Source organism: Peromyscus maniculatus, chromosome 2 (assembly GCF_049852395.1).
Source record: "Peromyscus maniculatus bairdii isolate BWxNUB_F1_BW_parent chromosome 2, HU_Pman_BW_mat_3.1, whole genome shotgun sequence".
Classification (NCBI taxonomy): Eukaryota; Metazoa; Chordata; class Mammalia; order Rodentia; family Cricetidae; genus Peromyscus; species Peromyscus maniculatus.
The window spans coordinates 106,677,860-106,700,889 of NC_134853.1; the positions used below are offsets into that span (position 1 = coordinate 106,677,860).

Genomic DNA, 23,030 nt, shown 5'->3' on the forward strand with positions numbered 1-23,030 from the left:
TATTTTTTTAAAGATTTATTTTCATTAGTTTTAGTTGTATGTGTACACATCTGTATAAGGGTATGTGCACATGCATGTAAATGACCTTAGAGGTTAAGAGGTGTCAGAACACAGTGGAGCTGGAATTATGAGCAGTTGTGAGCTGCTTGACTTGAATGCTGGGAACTGCATTTGGGTTCCTGTAAAAGCAGTACACAGTCCTAACCACTGAACCATTTAACTCCTAAATTTGTTTCCATTAAATGAGTGAATGAAAGTTCTTGCACTAAGTTTAAGATATTGTTCTTGGGTTTATACCATAGTCAGAAAATCTGAGTTCTTGACCTTACTACCTTACAGTCTAATGTGGGGGATAAAACAAGTTCCTAAGTCACCACGGGGGAAATGAAATACATGTCATTAGAGAAGTAATAATATTCTGTGCTTTTTGTTTAAAGATGATGAGCCAGGAGTCATTTCTCAACAAATTAAGACATGTGTCTACTACAACCCCTCTCAATGCTGTTTACATTGGAATAGCTACACATTTTTCTAGCCAAGTAAGTCAGTCAAGATGGAAATACTAATTAATTTTGAATGGACATTCTCTATGAGTTCTTAATGTAAAAAAGAATCCTGATATTATAAAAAAGTATTTTGCCTCCTACATTATAAATCATTTTTCATAATTATCAGAACATATTATTTTTCTCCCTCATTCATACATGAAAGACTTAATGCTCACTTTAAGCAGTTGTACCCATGTTACACCTCAGAAAAGGACTGAACTAGGACGTCCATGCTGTGCAGGTCTAATGAAATGGATTGTATTACACAATGGGGTTCATTGGAGGGAACCTCAGAAGTCTTCTGAGGGTTAGGAAGGATGGGTAGAAAAGACAGCTTCTAAGTAGCAGTGAAATTTCAATATGAGGACAGAATGCTGGCATACCAGTCAGAAGGCATCACAAAGTTCAAACTGGATATAAGATATGATCAGATAAGACTCATGCTGTATCTGAATGTGAAAGGCATCTGTCCATAGGAAATGGCTAACACTCTTCAAATAAAACAGGATGGTATTTCATGAGACAATAGAGATCAAGATACCTATCAATAGGGCCTTGAAATTACCTGTAGATAGAGGGTGGGAGGCAAAAGAGGGGCCTGCAGAGGAGAAAGTAAAAGAATGGCCAGAGATCTAGATTCTTCTCAGTTATTATAGAGAACCAGGAAAGGGGAAATCTCACAATAGGATATGACCAGGAGAGGATTGTGACTGGAGACACAAGGGTGGAAGAAGAGTCTTGATGAGCATGGAGGAGACAGCAAAAGTGATAGGAGTCAGGCAAGAAACAAGCAAGGAGAAGGAAATAAAGACAGGCAGGTGGTTAGGAACAGAGGCAAGACAAGTTCTCTCTCACGCCCTTTCTCCCTCTCCTCCCTCCCTCTCTCCCTCCTTCTCCCCCCTTCTCTTCCTTTCATTCCCCTCTCTCCCTCATGTTCTTGCTTAACTGATTAATAATGGTGTTCTTCAGGAATTATTAGTTGGCCCATTATACTTCTTAAAGTTTACCATCTAAAACTGAATTTTCTATCCTGTGTTTGTGGTCTGCAGAGCATGGAATAGGAAAGCTAAGCTCTCATATGCTGTGTTTGTGAATGACAGCCAACATTTACATTCACCACATTTCACTCTTCATTCACTGAGCTCAATTCCTTATGACTCCATGTCATCCATACTCTAGGCTTGCCAGCTGTTTGGGAAGAAAACCCAATCAAAATTGGGGAATCTGGGTCCTTGAGGTAGAGAGGACATAGGGATGACATCAGGAAGTCTACATTCCAGTCTGGGTACTGATACTTTGCAGAAATTTATTCTTGGGACTAGCAGTCTACTTTATTTGGGCTCCAGAAGGAATTAACCATATATATTTTAAGCCTCTAACTCTAAAATGTTCTGAAATGAGTAACTGATAGCACAGGCCTTTATTAATTCACTACTGAGACACCCCTAGACCCCAACTTTCTGTCAGTCTATGGTAAGCCTTTAAATATGGTGGTGGATGAGATGACAGTGGCTTTAGTCCATAGGCCTTGATCGCAAAAGCTTCATTGTATCATTTTGATGTTGAAAATCAACAGGGAGAAAAGACTAAAGACCACAGACTCATAGAATGCTCCCAAATCAATCCTGCTAAAGAGTTTGTAGGAAAATAGTGCTTCTGTAGACTTTTTAAATACTGAATAAAAACAAATCTTTACAATTTGAGTTTTACCAAGAAGTAATCACGTTATATTGTTTACATTTCATATTTTCAATGTATTTATATTCAAGTTCACGTTTGGAACAGAATGCTGAACAAGAAATAGAAGTGTCTTTAATTTATTCCTATAAAGAATTATACTTATATTTATATATGTATGTATATATATACACATTTATATATTATTTATACTTTATATATAAAAACATATATATTATACTGAAATGTTAAGAACTATGTCATCCATGATAAGACAGCATGAGCACCTAGCTCGAACATTATCTATGTGAAACAGAAACCCAGAGAAGGATACCAGAAAAACCTAGCACAGGACAATCTGAAGAATGTAGCATGAGACAGAACATAACGGGCTCTACCAAAAGATCCTTCTTCCTCAAAGTATCAGCTAAAGGTCAGTGTCTATAGTGATTTTAAAATACTGTTACTCAGTAAAAATGGACAGGAGGAAAAGAAGTGTCCTCTAAGATCTGTGTTTCTCAGAGTTGATGTGACCATACAATACCATGGTGTATGAGTTGTTCTTGCTAAGTAGCAAACCAACTCTAAACCATGCATTGTAAAGCAACAGCTATATGATTATTACCTCACACAACTTTGTGCCAAGCCTGGGATGGACTGGAAGATTCTGCTCTTTCTGAATGAATCCAGTCACACTCATTCAGGAGCTTAGCCGGATTGGAATGCCTGAGATGATTTGATCAAATGTCTCATGCTTAGCTGGGCTCAGCTCTGACACTAGAATAGCTGAGCTTTGGAATGCACAGTCTTTGGATATGTACTATTCTACTGTTTTCTCCACTCTGATAATTCGTGTGTGTGTGAGAGTGTGTGTGTGTGTGTGTGTGTGTGTGTGTGTGTGTGTGTGTGTGTGTTATTTTCTTTTCCATAAAATCGTGTTTCACTAACAGAACCAAGTATCAGTCCACTGGAAGAGAAAAAACTAATAATACACAAAAACATTCAGAATTCCTCTTCCCTTTCCCCTAAGAAATACGTAGGTGAGTTTTAATAGTAACCTAGAAGGTGAGAGACAATGATTTGAAGACAAAGCTACCATTTGTGTGAAGTACATCAAGAATGACGGAAATAGGTGTGGAGGAAAGGGTAGGCCTGTAAGAATGCTTGCTATGCATTAAGTAGTTTTATACCCCTTTCTTGTGTGCTTTCAAATCTTGAGATGCTGGGCAAATATTTGAAATTCTATAGGATATGTATGTGTATGTATATATATATATATATATATATATATATATATATATATATATATATATATATATATATTAAACACTGATATACATTTCTTTTAATTTTCTGTGTTTACTTCTATTTATTTTGTGAGGTGGTAAATGTGGAGGTGAGTTCATGTAAATTTGAGTTATACTGTTTTTACCACTAAAGCACATAATATTGTGCTTTGGACATTTTTTTAAATATAAAGTAAATCTTCCTGAGGCCAGACTACTCTGTTCTATATTTAACTCTGAAATACTGGCCCTTGCTATTGACACTTCTAGCTAGAAGCAGAGAAACTTCTAGAATTTGTGAAACAATAAATGCTAACATCTCCTCAAAGCAGTTTAACTTAGTATGTAGAATCTTTTGTAAGTAGTTAGCACAATTGAGCTAGTTTATTACAGTGTCTTGTGTAAAACTGAATTTCAGTGATAGCATAAAGAAAATGTTAGTATGAACCTGAGCTTGGAGGTGGGCAAAGTGGAAGAAGATCATGGAGACAGAATCAGAGAGATCTCTCACCTACCTCATTTCAAAAAACTATGATAATTCCAATAGCTTTCAATCTGAAGAGAATAGAGAGAACTCCTGTGTTCTTGCCATTTGTTGGCATTGTGGAGGCTGCCTTGGTAGACTTTTTGATATAGTAGGCAGGCAAGATGAAAATATTGCATCTGATCCAGTAGTTTTTGGTCAAAAGAATAAAATAAGCTGTTATCTCTGGTTCTCCCAGAAGTTAAGAGGAGGACAGGATTAGGAATGTGAAAACATCATTTGGGTGGGGAAGAAGAAAACAGGGCTGGAAGAGTCACCAGACTAAAGTACACAGCATCCTTTGTAAAAGAGAGAAGGGAACAAAAGCATTAGTGACTGGGAGCACTGAGTGGAAGTACAGTGCTAAGGAAGTTTTGGCAAAACAATGGAGACTCCTTAAGAACAAATAAATTTCTACTCTCTCAGGAAAGGGTCTATATTGGTAAGTCTGTTATGTTAATCATTGATATAGCCCATGAGAAACACGTCTTAATTGAAACAAGGACGTTCTTGTAGACTGCATCATCCAAGACAGTGTTGATGACATACTCTATGATAGGAGACATAGGTGTAGAGAGGACTTCCTTGCTTAGTTGGTCCTCCATTTGGTTTAGCATATGAGTAGTACACTGACTTCTAACTTACTAGGTGAGTGACTGAATTTACAAAGGCCTCAACAATAATACTGATCTATATAAATGCATGTCAAGTGTACAAGCAGGTTGATTTCTACAGCTACAAGTGTCTGCAGATATTTCTATGCTCTTCCAGTTTTTCTTCATCTTAACATCCTCCTCCAACAGCTAAACTTCCTTGATTCCTGGCATTGTATGAGTACTTTATTTTACATTTTACTTTAAATTATGCATGTAAGCATATACATAGATATGATTTCAAGGCCATGTCTATTTCTCCTTGTTTTAATTGGTGTGACAAAACTGAACCCATCCACTTACAAGACTACCTTCTCAGTGTTGCTTCTCTTTTGTTGTCCAAGTATGAAGTTGCATCTCAGCTGTCCCCAGCAATGCTTTGTGGATCAGAACTCCTCAGAATTCTATGTGAGCTGCACCATTTCCCTCTTGATAAGAACAGGCTATAGGGTAGGTTTAACTGATCAGGAAAGATAAGGAAGAAGGGACGTCTTTATATGGATAGGGGAATGTGGTCATTCTGGCTTTATTTGGCCATTTTTCCATCATATATAGTTTTTCAGTTATCATGAAACCCATGTTTCCCATACCCCACATTTAGGGAGGAGACTTATTCCATGGATAGAGAACTGAGAGGGTGTCTCTAAATGTCTTCCCAACACTTTAATTTCAGTGTTGGTGTTAATTTAAAACAAATCACAAAAATACCATATCTTATCTATGGTCAGCCCACATCATACTTGATATATATGCTCTGGAAGAGTCGCCTTTCTGTTTGACCATTTCAATTGTTTAGAATAACTTTCTTGTCAAAATAAATATCTGTCTAGGATAAAGACATGGTAGATATTTCTTTAACTTTTGTTTCCTGTACATAGAGGTTATTGTAGTAGGGAAGTGGAGTCTTTTCATTGACATTCTGGGATAGGTCTTTAAATTCAGCTACATCTGGTCACCTTGCCTCCAACCATGTTACAGCTGTTCCTTTAAATCAGACCTGAACTAAGCAAGAACATCTGTAGCAAGAATTATGAGGCCCAGCTGAACATTTTGGACCAGCATGTTCCATCTCACTTCTTTCAGCTCTAACCTTTTAGCAATTATCTTTACAATCCTTAGAAATGGTAATTAAAGTTGGTAGAAGAACAAACAGAATACTCAAGATGTTTTTACGTTCCAAACACCAGGTACATAAATGTCAGTGGCTTAAATATTGTTACAAGAATGCTTTTATTAACTCCCCCTCTGACCTTCTTGGGGATCATATTTAGCCTTTCCTCCAGGGAGGGTAACACTGCTAATCAGCTTGCATAGTTGGCAGCCATTGCAGTGCTGGGGATACCTGAAGCTACCTCGGGCATCATTCTCCCCTGACTTCAGACAAGCCTGCTAGATCAGAAGGCATGGGTAGCTGTATTATTACCATGGTCACTGTCTAAGAGTCTTTGTTCAACAGCAACAACAACAAATATGTTCAAAGCTAACAAGGGTTTTCCAAGTGGACCTTCTCAATATTGACAGAAGGTCTTTAGAGACACTGCTTCCTGCTCTCTTTAGAAAAGGCTTCTTCACTGTAGAGCTGGCTAGAGGCTCCTGGGACATTGAGTCTATGCAGAACAGAGTTGCTGACCTTTGATGCTGTGATTGAACCTCTTTGGTGACAATGAGTTTGTAGACATCTCTAGGGATTACTACTTGGGGACTTTATGAACCCCTGAATTACTTTTCCTCCTTCCTTTTAACAAGTCAATTTCTTTACAAAGATTATGTGCATATGATGTTTCCTAGCATTTATAACTGAATTGCTGTACACTAATTTCCATGACTTATTACACTAGAATATGCAAAGGAGGAATGAAGTTACCTGGATTAATGAAAGGGGTCACTGAATGTAGACTTGACTATTCTTCATGACATTTGGGCCCATCAGAATAGTCCTAACAAGAAGAGTGTTATCACATGTGAAAAGCCGGGGACAGTCATTTATGTGCAAGTGGAATTTACTAAAACAAGCATTTATTACTGAATGGCAGGAGTTTTGATACAGGTAAAAACATCAATGTGCATTACTATTTATAATTAGCTTGTTAGAAAATTTAGTTGATTTGTGTTTTGATTTCATTTGGACCATTCCCATTTGTGGTTTTGCATAGCAATATCATAATCCCTGATCTTCATTTCTTTCAAACCAGATGTTTCTTATGCTTTCACATTGGATCAGGTTCTCTGCCTTCTCTTGGTATCTGAGTCATTCGGCTTTAAAGACCCAATGGAAGTTGTGTGAGGTGGGAGGACTGAACTGGGCTCCCATCCTTCCCTCCTACTTAGCAGTCATTCTCAGAGCTGGAACTGAAATCATTTTGGTCTCAAGAACATTTTTGTTGAGTTATTTGTTCAATAAATATTTCATTGTCCTTACTATGCCAAGAGCTCGTAACCCAGGCATCAATCATTTCACTACCCACTGGTATTTAAATATAGGTGTGTATTCAGATAACACAGTGGCCAGTTATTAAAGTTGTTCAAGTTATTATTCTAATCTACTGAGAATTTATAGCTTCACTATCTTAATTCTTAGTAAACTGTGAACCAAATATGAGCATATGAGCATAAAACTTACTTTATAAAATCCTTTGGTAGGAAAAAATTTAATAGTTTTGTGGTTTTCAGTTCTATACTTCATAAGTAAAGTTGAAACCAGAATCCTTCCCTAGGGATATAAGCTTGGCTACCTTTCAATTTTCACAGAAAAGCTACATGAAGAAAGAAGAACAATAAACTGATAATTTGAGGGCATGTTTGTATGTTTAAGCTTCAATTATTTCTACAGCCTTTCCTCCCAGCCTACAAGGGAATAGCAACTTCCCCCAGAATTATAAGAAAATTACAGCTGCATGAAAATTCCAGCTTTAACCATACAATTATTAGAGGAATTATGGCTCTTCTTTAATGATGGAGTTTCAAAAATGCAAACCAGTTGCTTTGTATATCAGCTTTCCAAATGCTAGCCACAGACCTTATAGAAAACATGTTACAAGTAGGAAAATATGAATGGGGGATTTTTATCTTTCATTTTACCAAACATGTTAATTGTGAGCAGATGAGCCATAATCTTAATCAGTGTTCCCTGGAGACACTGAGAGCCAGGTCAGGCTGCAGTACCAGGTTATGATGGGAACAAGTGTGAAGAAGAAGAAGGAAGAGGAGGAGGAGGAGGAGGAGGAGGAGGAGGAGGAGGAGGAGGAGGAGGAGACGGAGACGGAGACGGAGACGAAGATGAAGAAGACAAAAGCATGTCTTGAAACTAGTTTTGAGTTGAGTTTCTGCTCATATCTCAAAGCTAGATACAAAAGATGGTTGTGTTAGTCAATGGCTTTGCTTTAATTTTTTTTTTTACTTTTTATTGATGCTTTGTGAATTTCACATCACACACCCCAATCTCACTTATCTCCCTATCCCTCCATATCTGCCCTCTGGTTTTGTAACACATTCCCCCCCCCCAAAAGAAAACAGAAAAGAAAAATCTTGCTGTGGAAGTTGCAGTGTGCCATGGTGTGTCACACAGTCTACCCCTTTGCCCAAACAACTGTACTTGCAAATGTTCATTGCAGAGTCATTGGTCTGGTTCGAGGCCTCTGGCTTCTGCAATACTATCAATACTGGATCCTCACCAGGACTGTTATCCTGTTGTATTGCCCTGTATCATAGAGATCCTGCCACTTTGGTTGTTCTTCACACACTACAGCAGTTCTTCAATGGGGTAGATGTTAGGGTGTGCCAACTCAAAATCCTGAATCTGGACCTGGGAGGTAGCTGAGTTGGTCAACCCACCTGCTCTCCCATACCCATACCACCAGGGCCAGCTCTCCAGCACTGCCCTGACAAGGTGTAGGGCCAGCTCACAAGAATGCCAAAGCCAGCATGGGGTAGTCAGCTCTCCAACTATCCGGCCCTCAGGGCCAGCTCACCTGTACCCATGCCACCAGGTCCAGTCGTACTGTGCTGCTCAAGTCAAATGCAGGGCCTACTTTCCTGAGTGTCACAGCTGGGGAGGGGTGGGACAAGCTCTGCATAGCCCTGGGACATCAATATGCTAGGTAGCAGCCCAGACCAGGAACATCTTCATGGCCTTTGAGGGTAACATGGGCCACACACATAAAACCAGACCCCTGCTGCTGCAGAATTCAGGAACCAGACTGGTAGCACCATGGGCTGGGACATCTCCCATGGCCTCAGGTGGCAGCACAGAATATTCACATCAGGCTGATCCTCATCACTCTCATATCTCCAATACCACCTCTCTTCATAGTGCACAGACCATTCTGCTTCTCTTTCTCTCCCATCTCTCCATCACATACTTGCTCATTGTAGTCACACCCACTCTATCTGTGCAACATGGCTGAAGACAGGGGCCCCTCTTCTACCTCATCCATACCACTCAGTGGTAAACAGGGGCCTCTCAGGTGTCTTATGCCCCACCTGACAGCTTTGCTTTAGTTTTAAGTCATCTTTACCTCCTTTTCCTTTCCTAGGGTATAGGGTAGAGAACCGTTTAAAGGACTCCTCCATTTCCTGTTTTTACCTATGCCCTTTGAAAAGATATGTCTAATGTGGCTCATTCCTTGGTTCCATTAAAGAGAACACACAACCCAACAATAAATTGCTTCCATGCCTTGCTGGATGCACTAAGACTCTCTTATGGAAGCTACTAATTTTCATTCCAGGATTCTTTAAGGAGTGCTTTGGTAGTCCAACAGTCAGAAAGACAGAAGTCAATGTTTGAAGCAGGGAGTTGAGACTGCAGTAGGAGCAGGAATCTTCTTTATTGGGGAGATCTAGTCTACCCAATAGCATTGGTAGATGATCAGTCTTCCTTCTGGTGGAGAATAGTGCTTAGGACTAGAAATCCTATCAGAACAGTTATGTGTGTTCAGTAATGATTCTCTGTCCCTCACAGGCGAACCATGGGGTTTGAGTCCAGCAATGATTTCCATTTTATAAGACACCATTTCTAGCCCCTCATCCTGACTTAGTCATTGGTCATATACACAATCCCCCCCACACCTCACATTTTTGTCATTTTATCTTCAAAACTAATGCTGCTGAAACCTAAAGTGATAATTTTGATTAATTTCATTACATCTTAATAATTTTATAACTCCAAAGTACTTCTTTACATATCAAATAAAGTACCCACATTCTCCAAACCAAAGATCTGGAAATGTGGTCTGAGCTTAGAATATAGGATTTTTAAAATTTGAGTTTGTCCTGGAAAAGTTAAAGCCTGACTCATATTTAGTTGAACTCAGGGTCTGAGAATTGGTAATCTAATCACCCATGGCCTCTACCCTCAAAGAACCTCCAGTCTGTAACAAATTGTCAGTTGTACTGATATAAGGTGTTTTCAAAGCTAGCCAATAAAAGGAAGGTCTAAAATGAAAAGTCTAAATGAATTGCATTCTTCTTAGCATTTTCTTCTGTTATGAATGAGCCACTAGAGGTGGATCCATGGTTTGTGGGAAGCACCAGTATACCCCAATGGTGTGTGTGAAGCATCAGTGTGCCTCAGTTATTATGTCTTTCACCCTCCATGATTTGCTCTGCTTGCTCATTAATGTCAAGCCTCATCCTGTCCCCATGTGATAGTCTAGTCTGTCCTGTGTGCTATTCCCATCTTCCCTTCCCAAGACGTTTGTTAAGCATCTGTTTCTCACCACACCTCTCAGTGAACTCAAATCCTTGGCCCTCTTATAGTTTCCCTTTTGTCCAACATGCTACTCTTTGCTCTAATGCCTAAATCCAGATAGAAAATAAAGTTGTGTCTTGAAATGTATCTTCTGGATTCAGTTGGCTGCCAAATCTTATAATCTTTTCCTTCCTCACCAGCTTCTCAGGTCTTCACAAGTTCTCATCTGATGAATTCTGATTATCTAAACCTCCAGGCTTACTTCCTGACAGCCACCAGAATACTCTTCCAGGATACGAGTCCAAGCAAGATTCTGGGTCCATGATTCATAATCCAACCTGGCTTACAACACGGATTCACTTCTACTACTTGTTGCTGTGAACTCATATACATGCCTTCTGAACCCCTTCATGCCTCATTTTACCCAGACTGACTCTACTTCCTGGGCTAAGAATGTTTCTCCCACACACACCCTTCCCCTTGACCAGCTGGTAAATCCCTAGTATTTCTTTAAGTCCATTTTAAAGCCTTGCATAATTCTTCTTAGGTTAATTAAACTTTCTTGTTCTCTATTCCCTAACCTTTGGTGCTTTCACCTGCAAATTCTCATTAGCGTAGTTAGGGTAGTCAGAAATGGGCTCTAAGGTTGACAATAGTGCAAACCTTTGCTTCTTGATCACTTTGATAATTGAGATAAGTGAGCTGATCTTGGGCAAGTCTTCCTTTATGCATTCATTCTGGGAGGCTCTTTCACCTTCAACAAAATTGATCCCAAAATTTCTCTGAAGCAGTGTATTTAAAATGGAACTAACTCCAAAAGAGCATGGAGGGAGGATTAGGGTGTGTGTGTGTGTGTGTGTGTGTGTGTGTGTGTGTGTGTGTGTGTGTATGTGATATCCCATGGGATATGGAATAGATATAGCTATCAAGAGAGAAGCTGGGCTCAGTAGTTGTTTTACTTCCTCCTTAACTGCAAATAGGGTTTGGAAATGCTAGCCAGGTATATCCTCACCATGACAGAAAGATGGTTCTTTTTATGAGTGACTATTGTTTTCTGCCAAATCTTTGTGTACATTAGATTGGCTCAGTCAAGAAAAAAGAAAGTGTATTCCATTCTGTGGTCCCATGGGAAAGCTATTGACACGAGGACTTGACAAAATGTGTATAGGAGTGGACGAGTGAAGAAGTCACGGCACCACTTCAGATGTAAAGTGTTCTTAAAAGTGAGCTCGAAATTGGTGTAGAAAATGTATCTATTGGTACCATTTGCTATCTCTCCTCTATTCTATTCTACCAGGTTTGCTTTAATATCTAAGAAGTAATTATAATTTTTAAGAATGTCGGCATACCTTATAACTCTTGCCAGGATGCTCAACACATGAATCATTTTTATAAGACACTAAATTAAATTTAACGTTAAGAATAGATAAGAATATGCACGTTCAACATATTCTCATTATAAATACACATAAATACTGCCTATTTTTCAACTTAATTGTGTTTTGTGAATATTATTTCTAATTATGTAATTTAAAACCCTACATTTTTGCTTAATGTTGTTAGTTTTGAGTAGTTGTGTCTATTATTCAAAATTATATTTACTCTTTGTTTTTTAAATATACTTTCTGTGTATGTGTGTGCCTGAGTGTGTCCCTGTGTACCATATGCATACAGTGCCCTCAAAGATCAGGAGTAGGTGTCAGGTTTATGAATTGGACTCATAAACAGTTGTGAGCCACCTAGGGGTGCTGGGAACCAAACCCAGGTCCTATGCAAGAGCAGTAAGTAGATTTAATCTCTAAGCCATCTCTCTGGCCCTACAGATACTCTCTCCTAAACACTAAATTATGATTAAGAATTATACTACAAAGAAAATGGACCACTGGTTATCTTTTGGTGTTATTTGTAACTATTCAACATCTTACTGTCTATTTTGGATGATATGTTATTTTTTTTCATATTTCCTTAATTAGTTGAACAAAGAAAAATAAGTTTGCCATAGGCGCAAAAGTTTTCCCCCAACAAAATGTATGAAGTTTGTTAATTTTCCTTTAAAGAACTATGGCAATAAATGTTTAGAGAGCATGGATGTTTTAGATGATAGAAATTTAAAGTATTGGATGTGGATTTGGGAGGAAAATATTCATTAAATGTAGCATTTAAGAGTCTTCAGTGTGATTTCATCTTTTAGAAAATAGACAAGTTACAGCATATCTGTATATGTACATAGTGTTAAACTCAAATTTTGTACTTCTTCAGAAAGAGATACACAAGCATTGGTCTTACTTACCTAGAGTCTTCCTTGCCTGAAAGTGTGAGTGGTCCTGAATGTCATGTCTGTGACCTTGAAACTCAGCCAGGAAGGGAATCAGGAAAGCTTTGGGTCAAGGAAGTTAGTTGATCGAAACAAATTTTGAGGTGTATTTAACTACATACTCAAGGGAGGATTGAATGATTGATCCTGATGAGAAAATAATTAAGTAAAAGTGAATACTAGACACACCAGGAATAATTTAGTTTAGCTTGAAGGACACAGTTCCCAGAATGACTTTTTACAATCTTTATACTATTGCATGCCTAGTATTACTTGGTTCTTAGAAAAATAGCAGAGAAGAAGCAAGATAGCCTTTCATTGTGCCCTACCTCTCAATGATTGCATTCCTTTCCAACTGCCATAACAAATTACCTTGGATATAGTGGCTTAAAACAACACAAAAATAGTATTTCACAATTTTTGTAGGATAGGAATCTGATAAGGTACAGCTGTATTCCTGGGTGCCACTTGGTTAAAATCAATGTAGTGACTGAGGATAAATGTCTTCTAGGGATTGGGTTTCTCATCTAAGTTCACTGGCTGGAAGAACTTACTTCATTTTTAATTGTGTCCACAGTGTCCTCTATGTGTTCAATCTAGCAATGGCAGCTTACGTCCATGTGACATTTTGAATTATTTTTTCTGCCATGCTTTTAACTTCTCTTTTAGCAAAGAAAAGCTCATTAGTTCCCAACCAAGGCAGGCAATGCTGTTACCAATATCCTGCTTTGTCATATCTTCAAAGAGGCCTTTTAAAGATGTTTCAAACCAAAATTCTATTTGAGAACCTAAGGATGCCCAGAGGATTTGCTGTCTACCATTGCAGTATTCTGAATATGTACTCTGTGACCTGGAGCCGAGCTTGCTCAGAATTGGAGCCTATCAGCCATCTCTCCTTGTTTGATGTGCTACTTAAACAGTGTGCTGAGGATTGCATTGGTTCCTATAGGTTTTTTTCCTATATGAATATTTATACCTGAATAAAATTAGATAGATTTTGTTCCAAGATGGCATTGCTTTGAAGGTAATCTCCCTGCCTGCTGCAAGTCATAAACCATTCTGTATATTTTTAAATCTCTTCATTATGTTTTTATTTTCTTTTGTACTCTTCAAGGTATGAATGCATTGCATTCAAATCAGTTACACCCTGCTTTTAATGTCTCATGATTGTACTGGGCTCACTTAAACATTGCAAGATACTAATTGTGTCAAAGTCAGCTCCTTAGGATTCCTGATGGCAACTGCGAAGTCCTTTCTGTCATGTGAAGCAATATGTTCACAAAAGTGACACCAGGCAGGGAAGACATTAGAAGTGAGATGCTGTCTACCATGATGAAACTGTCCTGACTGTTCAACCACAGAGAACAATAACGCATGTAAATTAGAGAAATCACTCTCCTTTCCCCCAAAGACATTGGGTTTAAAATAACTTTAATTCATTATGAGTTATTGCAGACATTCAAGAAGGCATGAATTAACAGGAACCCTCACATGTTCACTACTAACTTCAATGTTGTGCAAAGCTGTAAGATTAAAATAGAAGTTAGGAAAATGAAGACATCAGGATGGATGTGGGAGTCGGATGGATACACATGTGTCCTTATTAAATAAAGTAAAGAACCTCAAGGATGTTAAAGTTTAGAGTTGTCCATATTTCTTAAGTAGAACATGCTTTTCATAACAATGCTGTGATTACTGGATGCTTATGGTGTGCAAGGCAACGCACTAAATTTTGGTAATACATGATCTGTCTTCTGGGCAATCCAAAATGCTACAATCACTGCTGTTATTGATTGTGTGAAGGGTCAGATGTTACGAAGCCTAGGCAAATTGGTCATTCCTGAATTTATAGACATTATATAATAGTGTGTCACTCAGGATAGGAAGGCTCAAGTAAGCTACTCAGTAGCAAAATGATAAAAGGAAAGGGTGAGGGTTTTAGATTTGGACCTGTAGTTGAATGTGGATTTCAACACGTGCTCCTTTGGCAAAGCCCTGAAACCTTCTGTGCCTCTGGTTCCTAATTTGTCAAGTGTGGCTGCTGAGAGACACCTCGTGAGGCTGTTGCAAGATAACATGTGTAAAGAACCTGCTATGTGATAAGTTCCAGTGAAGCGTTCTCCAGCATCTCCTCCTGGGGCAGCCAATGTGTGCCGCTTTCTATCTGAAGCTCTTACAGGAAGTCAGCTCCTGGCTCAGGACAGGGCCTCTATATCAGGTGGACATTTAACAGGATGTTGGGACCTGGACCTTCCTCAGTGCTTAGATCTGTTGGTCTAGGAATGGATCCTTTAGGGTCCATAGCCTCTCTATCTGGTACCCACATAAGGAGAGCCCAATGGCATAAGGACCCAGCCCTGGTCACAAAAATAACCTATAATCACTGACTTTCAACATCACGAGCAATCAGTTAACAGACTCCAACCTAGTAGGGGACTTTCCTGGCATCTGTCAGAGAGGCCACATGCCAGAAGGTTCTCGTGGTTCTCCCATTAATATGTATTTGTGTGCATTGTTTTTGATTGCTCTAATCAGACTTGAAATGAATCCAAGAGGTTTTACAACTAAGAGACATTAATCCCCCATGCCCTCTCTCTCCCTCTAGGCTCTGTCTGAAGGCTTAATTCAGCTACCTTATCTCTCTAGGTATGTGGAGACCAAAGCCAAGGGGCTGTTTTCCTGCGGGAATTCACACTGATTCGAAGAGAGAGCCTTCATGAAGATTTCCTGTCTGACTTCTTGAATAGTCACAAAACTGAAGACCTGGTACAGTGTCTCTTCTGCTTATTCTCTGAAACACAGCGGTTCTGTGGCTGGTTCTGATGCATGGTGGTGGTTTTTAACAAACATGAAGCCAAGCTAAAGAGTTCTATCTGTCATGTTCATGAGAAGAGGGGGAGGCAAAACAATGAGGCAACACACAGACTCCATGTATGGGGTAACTGTCGGATGCTTCTGGCATTTGGCAAGTTTTAAACATTTTACTTGAGTATTAAACTCTGTTTGAGGCAGCATGTGGCAGATTCACTTTCAAAAATATCTGATGTTTTGCCAGCGAGCCTGAACATGCAGCGGTGATAACTTAAATAAGTAAAGAAGAAGTAGATTGTTTTATAGGTTGATGGGAATTCCACCACCCTCCATTCCTGGCATCACTGCAGATACTTTTACTTCAAAGTATTAGTTATATTTATTATATGAATTTTTTCTGGTAGGATTTTTGTTTTGCCTTGTATTTTGGTTTGTGGTTGGCTTGTTTGCTTTAGAAGGTCTAGCAAATGAATTCTCAAATGGAAATAAGTATTCTTGACTGACGAGATCAAGTCAATGACCCTTCTCTTCTGGCATTCACTCTGATGTGTAACTGAGACTACATTGTGAGAACCAGACCGTGGGCTTCTGAGACCTGACTGTGCCTCTGGATGGTAAGAAACATTTATTCAGGAGACTTGCTGGCTAAAGTCTGCTGTCTACACAAGCCAGTGGGGTTCTTTAAATAGCAGAATCACAGAAAAACAATACCCCAAAGATGCCTTTATCTGTCTCTACTTCTTTTAGCCCGTTCTCTTATCACCCTCTCTCAGGGTATTTTCTGCACATTTGTTAAGTCTTTCTCTTATACATCCTAAGTAAATTAGCTCTCTCTGCAGTAATTCCCAAGGTACTGCCCCCATTGGTTGTGCCATTTACATCTTCTCTACCTTAGGCATTTGTACACCTCTCAGGCATGGGCAGGCACAGTAGTGATGGTTCCCAAGGATCCTATAATTAGTTTTCATGTGCGTCATTTTTCACCAATGAGTCTGAAAATGTAGTGCCTAGCATTTTATATGTTCCTTGCTTACACCGAGCTTTCATTGTGACCTAGCAGGTACATCACCACCTAAACTTATGATTCTTTCTTAAGAACAATGTCTTGCAATTATACCTTAATTTTGTTCCATTTGAGGTCATACTAAGTCTGAAATGTGAACTATCTGAAGGGCATCTGTGTGGGCACTATATGAAAATATCATAAGTGAGTCTAATTATATCAATTTGTAACATAAAGAAGTTTAATAATGTGAATTAATTATGAACACAATGGAGTCAATCATACAGTAGCCCTACTGAAAACAGTTATTGACCTTGTCAAGCACAGAAGGTTTTCCCGAACAGTGCTAATATATACTGATATATAATGATGATATTAATTTCTGCCTTAAGAAAACTGCATCCTTCTCCAAGTCTTCACTTATACTAAGGTCAAACATAAAGACTGGATAGAAATATGTAACCTGAAAAGGAATTGCCTACCAAAACAAACAATCAAAATAATAGCTATTCAAGAAAGCAGATGGGAAAAGAAAAGATCAAAGATTCCTAAATTCCAGAACCAAATTCAGCCCTCTTGTAAGGTTATGAAATCTAACTGTTTCCTAGGGAGGATTTTTCTCTATCTGAGGACTTGATTTGGCCCCGAAGATATCAACCTTTGCTAAAATGTAACTTCATCTCTATGTTTGTTGTAGGGGAAGAGTTCAAACACACTATGCCACTTAAATAAAATAGCCAGGAAAGTGAACATTCCTTTCATCCTCCTTGTTTGTAAGTTTACTTGCCAGGGAGGAAGTACTTAGGAGAATGAAAGTAAGAATTCATTCTGTTATAGACCTAACACTCACTGGCGAAGATGGCGAAGGAGGGAGGAAATGGCAGAACAATGGTTTGTGCAATCCTGCAGGCTTCCATTCAAGCCCCTTTAGCAACCCAAAGACTTCCTAACACGCAATTCCCCTCCCCTACCAGAGATGTAGCTTTGCATCCTAAGTCCAGGACTGAGCGGACTCAGGATTCACCAGCACCTGGACTATGACTGTGCAATGTGCATGCAACTGGGTTCAGTGTTTGCTAAGGGGGATGGCACAATGACTGTCCCCTTTTGCCCTGATCCCAGAATTTCATCTTCAAAACAAAACAAAACAAAACAAAAATTATAATAATATAATAATGAATATTCAGGAAAAACCAGGCAGTGGTGGCACTCACCTTTTAATCCCAGAACTTGGGAGGCCGAGGCAAGGGGATGTCTGTGAGTTCCAATTCAGCCTGGTCTACAGAGTGAATTCCAGGACAGCCAAGACTACATAGAGAAATCCTGTCTTGAAACAAAACAAACGAACAGATAGTCTATGAAGGAAAAAGGCCCTGTCAACAACATGACAATCCAAATGCCACCTGCCTGTGAAGATGGTTTGAGTGGTTTTCAGTTTTTATGGGGAGATAAAAGAGCATTTGGGGTTATCTGCCATAATGTCATATTTAAGCTGTGTGCAGACTTATCACAAATAATGAGAATTCAGTGATATTTGACAATTGAAAATCCATAGTGGTAAAAATAAACTTACTGCCAGTATGGAGCACATTTGAACAGAAATAGCATTAGCTGTGGATGTGAAATATACTGTCACTCTTCTGAGTAAACGATATGGCTAGCCTCTTTTTAAAGGATAGTAATTTTTATTTAAATTTTTCTTATTCTTTCCTTACTGGAAATTCTAAAACCTTTCTTTCAAAACTTCAAATAATTTTTAAACCATTATTTTAAAAAGAAATTAAAGTCCTGGGTCTGGAAAGATGGCTGGGCAGTTTCAAGAGCACTAGCTGCTCTTTCTAAGGAACCGTGGTTCAACATACAGCACCCACAGGATGGCTCACAACTTTCTGTAACTCCAGGCCCAGGGGAATCTAATGCCCTCTTCTGGCTGCCTCAGGCACTGCATGCACATGGCACACAGTAAGTGCAGTCAAAACACCAGTTTACATTAAGTAAAAATAAAGGGAAAGGCAAGCAGCCTTACTTACCTTATTAGGTGAATGTTTTCACCTCAAAGCTGCTTGATTTATTTTAGCCTAAATAAACAAAGTTCATTTTTGACCTTCAGAGACCAGTTTCTACTTTTCCCAACTACAGCCACCTGGGGAGGACTCAGTCTTACATTGTGTTAGAGAAGTTTTCTGGGTTGCTTTCTTCTGTTTCCAGCTAGCTTCCTTTATGAGGACAGATTCTATTTTCTGTGCTTTGGGGGAACAGCCTAAGCAACTGTTTGTCTGAAGGCACAGCAGGCAGCTTGTAATTGTAGCCTGAAACGCCCCTGTTTGTGATTTACATTGTTTGTGGAGAAGAAATTGTCAAAAGCTGTTACTCATTACTGGAGCAGCAGAGATGCAGGTCACGTGTTGGCACACTGGTTTTGGTTGTCAGCCGGATACAGCATCAGGATAATAATTAACATAAAATTCATTACAGAATGGGATTTTCTTCAGTATGTAATTAGTGCAGACCTCATTTGCTTGTAGCTTTGTGGTTCCCTACGTGGTTATTTAAGGCAGTGTTGTATGTTGGTAGAAAGAAGAGGTATTTAAATATTTACCAGTTGAGGGTAGAAAGCTCCTTTGGGTTGTTGGTAAAATAGAGATGCCTTTTGTGGAAGAGAGATGAGCTTTGGAAGGGACGTGTTCAGAAATCTCTGTATTTATATATTTATGTAAATAATGTATGTCCCTCTCCTGGGTACAGAGAGAGAGGATAGCGTTCACCAGTTCACTGATTCTCAACTGGAAGAAAAAATGTAGTTTATTAAAATTGGTTTAAAGTAAGTTTTTTTTTTTTTAACTTCCTTTGGTAGATACAGGGCAGAGAATTAGTGAGGGTCAGGGTATTTCAATGACCTGTGAAATCAGTTCAAGCAATACATACAAACTCAAATAAAATGGAATAAAACGACTTCCATGTGTTCTCGAGGTTTTGAGCAACCTCAATTCCATTCCTGTTGAGGAGCAAAGGGAAACAATTTAAGTGCTAACACCTGGAGATAACTTAATTTGCTTAATTATACTTCTAACCTGATTCCTATGCTAGAAATGTGGGGGCATAAATACAAGGAGGGTAGCAGTATATCAAGACCATAAGTGCATTCAGTCACGACTAACACACTATCTTTGCCCAAGTAAAGCTTGAAGCCACTGTCCCTTCAATGTGGATAACATTCCATCGCGGATGTGCACGTCCTGAAGGCAGTTTACAGGTTTACAGAGCCTTTATCAATCACTTAGTGAGTTGATGTATCCTTAAAGTGGCCACTGTGTTTTTTAAATAATTTTGCCCCAGAGAAAAACATGCAGCAAAGGGACCAGCTGCTCTAGAAGTGAAAGTCCGCTCCAGTTCAGTCTTAAATTTTGTAGAATATACACAGGTATTATTTGAGTCCACTACCAAAATTCCTTCTTTTGTGAAGAAGTAGTGAACTGCTCAGTGGGTGGGAAAACAAAAATTTATTCCTTTTAGGATATAACCCATTTAGGGTAACAAGGCAGGGGTTTTCAGGCCAGAAGAGCTGGTGGCTTTGATACGCAGTTACAGGTATGTGTTACGATGGACCAAAGGAGGCTGGAGTGGAGGTTAGCATGGGGTTTTGATATGTGTTGCCAGTATGTGCTAATAGGGAGCTAGGTGCCCCCTTTGCCATAGGGGGCTGCAGGGAGAGATAAAAAGTGGTAGCTCTTCTTGGCAGACAGGTTTCTGAGGAATGCTGCGTGTAAGCTTTTATGTACCTCCCTCCCCAAGCCTTCTGTTTACCATGTCAGAATTCACCTTGAGCTGAAGCCAGACTGTCCTTTGGAGACATAGTAGCACTGCCTTTTTTGGGGAGCAGCGGGTGGGGGGGGCGGAGAACCTAATTACGTGTGTTTGCTATCTGGAACAAATATTTCCAGCCTGAAGAACTAGAAAGAAGGAGAGTAGCGCAGGTTTCTCTTCACAGGCAGAATGAAAGTACACCACATCTTCCTTGCAAAGCACAGTAGACCCTGAACAAGCATGCACCCCACTCTGGCTCAAGACTTTCTGCTATGGACACAAGTGGAGGCTGAGTTGATTGCTAATGAGTGAAGGCTCAGTGCCTTTCCTGGTTTGACCGACAGTCAGAGGTTATTACATAAGCTTTTGTTCATTGAACATGTCCTTTCCCATGATACGTCTGATTTTAATCATACGCACATCTAATCATGCAGAGGCATGAGAACATGGTAAATGGGGATTTTTTTTTCCCCTAGATGTTCACTCATGGGACACAGTTTGTCTTCTGAGCATTTACTCCAAATGAGCCTTGGAAAGATCATCCACTGGATAGATTTACTAGATATATTCCAGAATAATTTGGCTACAAAAAGGAATTACTAAGGATTCCTAGGGAGCTGTAGGTTTGGAGCAGGGCTGGCAGGCAGTTCGACAGACTGGGGTTTCCAAGTCGCTAAGTGCTTTGTTAGGAAAAGTGTGTGTGTTTCTAGAGTAAAGTGAAGTCCTGGATTGCTATGCATCCTCTGTGTTGGCCTGCCTCAAATGTGTATAACCAAAGAAGGCGGTATTTGATACATCTAAGTTATGTTGATGTAAATCAAGTGTCTTCACTTGAATCAAGTGTCTCTTTGCTGATGACAGATGAAAACAAAACAAAAAAAAATCCCACCCAAGTCTAGCTTGGGGCACCAGTAATTTTATTAGAGTTACAAGAGTACAGGTAAGCTGCTCAAAGGCAGCTTCATCTCCAAAAGGCCCACCCAGCATGAGCGAGGACTCACTGAAGCTTTCTGTACCACGTTCAGGCAGCTCAGCAATTGAATGTTTTCATGACCTTGGGGAGGGCCTTGCAAATCTTGTGACTTTCTATGTTCCCTGATCCTTGTAAATTTCATAAGCTTTCTGAGTCTTATAAACCTCCCTCCTCCCTCCTGGAAGAAGTATTTCAATTTGAAGGAAACTGCTACACACAGTTTGAGTTATAGATGACTTAATAAAGAAATATCAGAACACCCTGAATAGTGTAAAAAAAAATGTTACCTTATGGCACATGAAGTGTTATTAGCTACCTGAATTTATAAAACTTACATAGTGTTTTATGAATCTGATGGTCATGAAAAAAATATGTATATTAGATAAAGACCTTTAAGTCTGGCACATATTTTATATAACTTCATATGTCATTATCTTTTATTTTATATACTAATACTCTCTATTACTTTTTACATTTGTGTACAAAAAAATCAAAAGAAATTTACTGAGGAACTTACACTATTCTTCAGAATTACTCAAGAAAGCAATAAATTGCTCCATTTTGTAGCTGTAACAACAAATGGGAAATGTCATTTGCAAATATACTACTAAAATAGTAGCAGAATTTAAAGAACTGAGCCCGAACAGGGAGTAAAATATGAATGGAGGGGCTACAACAACATAAAAATACACAATGAGCTGAGAACAGGCTATAGGTTGTTTCAAATGAATCCAGTGGAACCACTAATCTCATGGAGGAAAGGCATAATGAGTTTAAAGGGAGTGAAGGGAGGTGGGAGGAGACCATGATTATTTGAAATACCAAATTTCGTTTATCGGTTGAACTACTCATCCTGTGATTATATAGCTGCTACCAAATACATCAGTTAGTCATCTGTCCCTGAGAGAGTGAATGGATCATCCTTGTATTCTCTGGGAGAACTTGAGTACTGAAATGTGATGCTTATATGCCAGGCTTTCTCTGCAGTATTGTAAGTGAAGCTCTTCTGTTTGTGCCTCCCTTTCATTCGCTCATGAACATATCACTAACTTTATCAAGGTTTCTCAGAATAAACTTACATTGATGTTTCTTTACTGAAGGATTAAAATACTAGAGGGAGGTATACAATGTTCATGAAAGGGAAATCTTCATGAGGGACAGTTTCTTTAAAAACCATTCTAGCTTTCTAGAATAGCTGGAAACATAATCGAAAAAGAGAAAGGCAGGTCTTCCTTTGACAATACTGATATTATGAACCTATGAAAATTTAAAAAATGTAGTAGTAGGACATAGAGAGTAGTGTAAATAAGTGAGGAATCTTTAAGTGGGAACAGACAATTGTAAATAATTGCTTGGGGCTATATTATCCGATAAATCTGCAATAAGAATAAAATTAACTTAAATACCTAAATTTGAAAATGTGGCCCAGTGAGATGACTCATGTAGCAAAGGTGCTCATAGCACAACCCTGGAGACCTTAGTTTGATTCCCAGGACTTGTAGAAAGGTAGAAAAAGAGAATCAACTTCTCAAAGTTGCCTTCTGTCATCTATACACATGCTATGGCATGCATGCTTACACACACACACACACACACACACACACACCACTAATAATGTATGAGAGTTCATTTATGACTTGTAGTTCAGAAGATCTTCATAATTAAGAAATAAAGAGGCCCAAACAACACAAGCCCCAATCAATAAAACTGATGTTTTTACGGTCAATAACAATTTTGTATGTCTGAAAACTC

The 23,030-nt window shown here is 39.0% G+C and overlaps 1 protein-coding gene across 4 annotated transcripts in view; it reads left to right on the forward strand.

Moving 5' to 3' along the window:
* Nucleotides 1-23,030, forward strand: part of Adamtsl1 (ADAMTS like 1) — a 933,106-nt gene that overhangs the window by 250,136 nt on the left and 659,940 nt on the right. For all 4 annotated transcript variants that reach the window (XM_076564473.1, XM_076564474.1, XM_076564475.1 and 1 more), the window contains exon 2: nucleotides 15,334-15,453. In XM_076564473.1, the coding sequence (XP_076420588.1) occupies nucleotides 15,334-15,453 (120 nt within the window). The remainder of the gene's footprint in view (nucleotides 1-15,333; nucleotides 15,454-23,030) is intronic.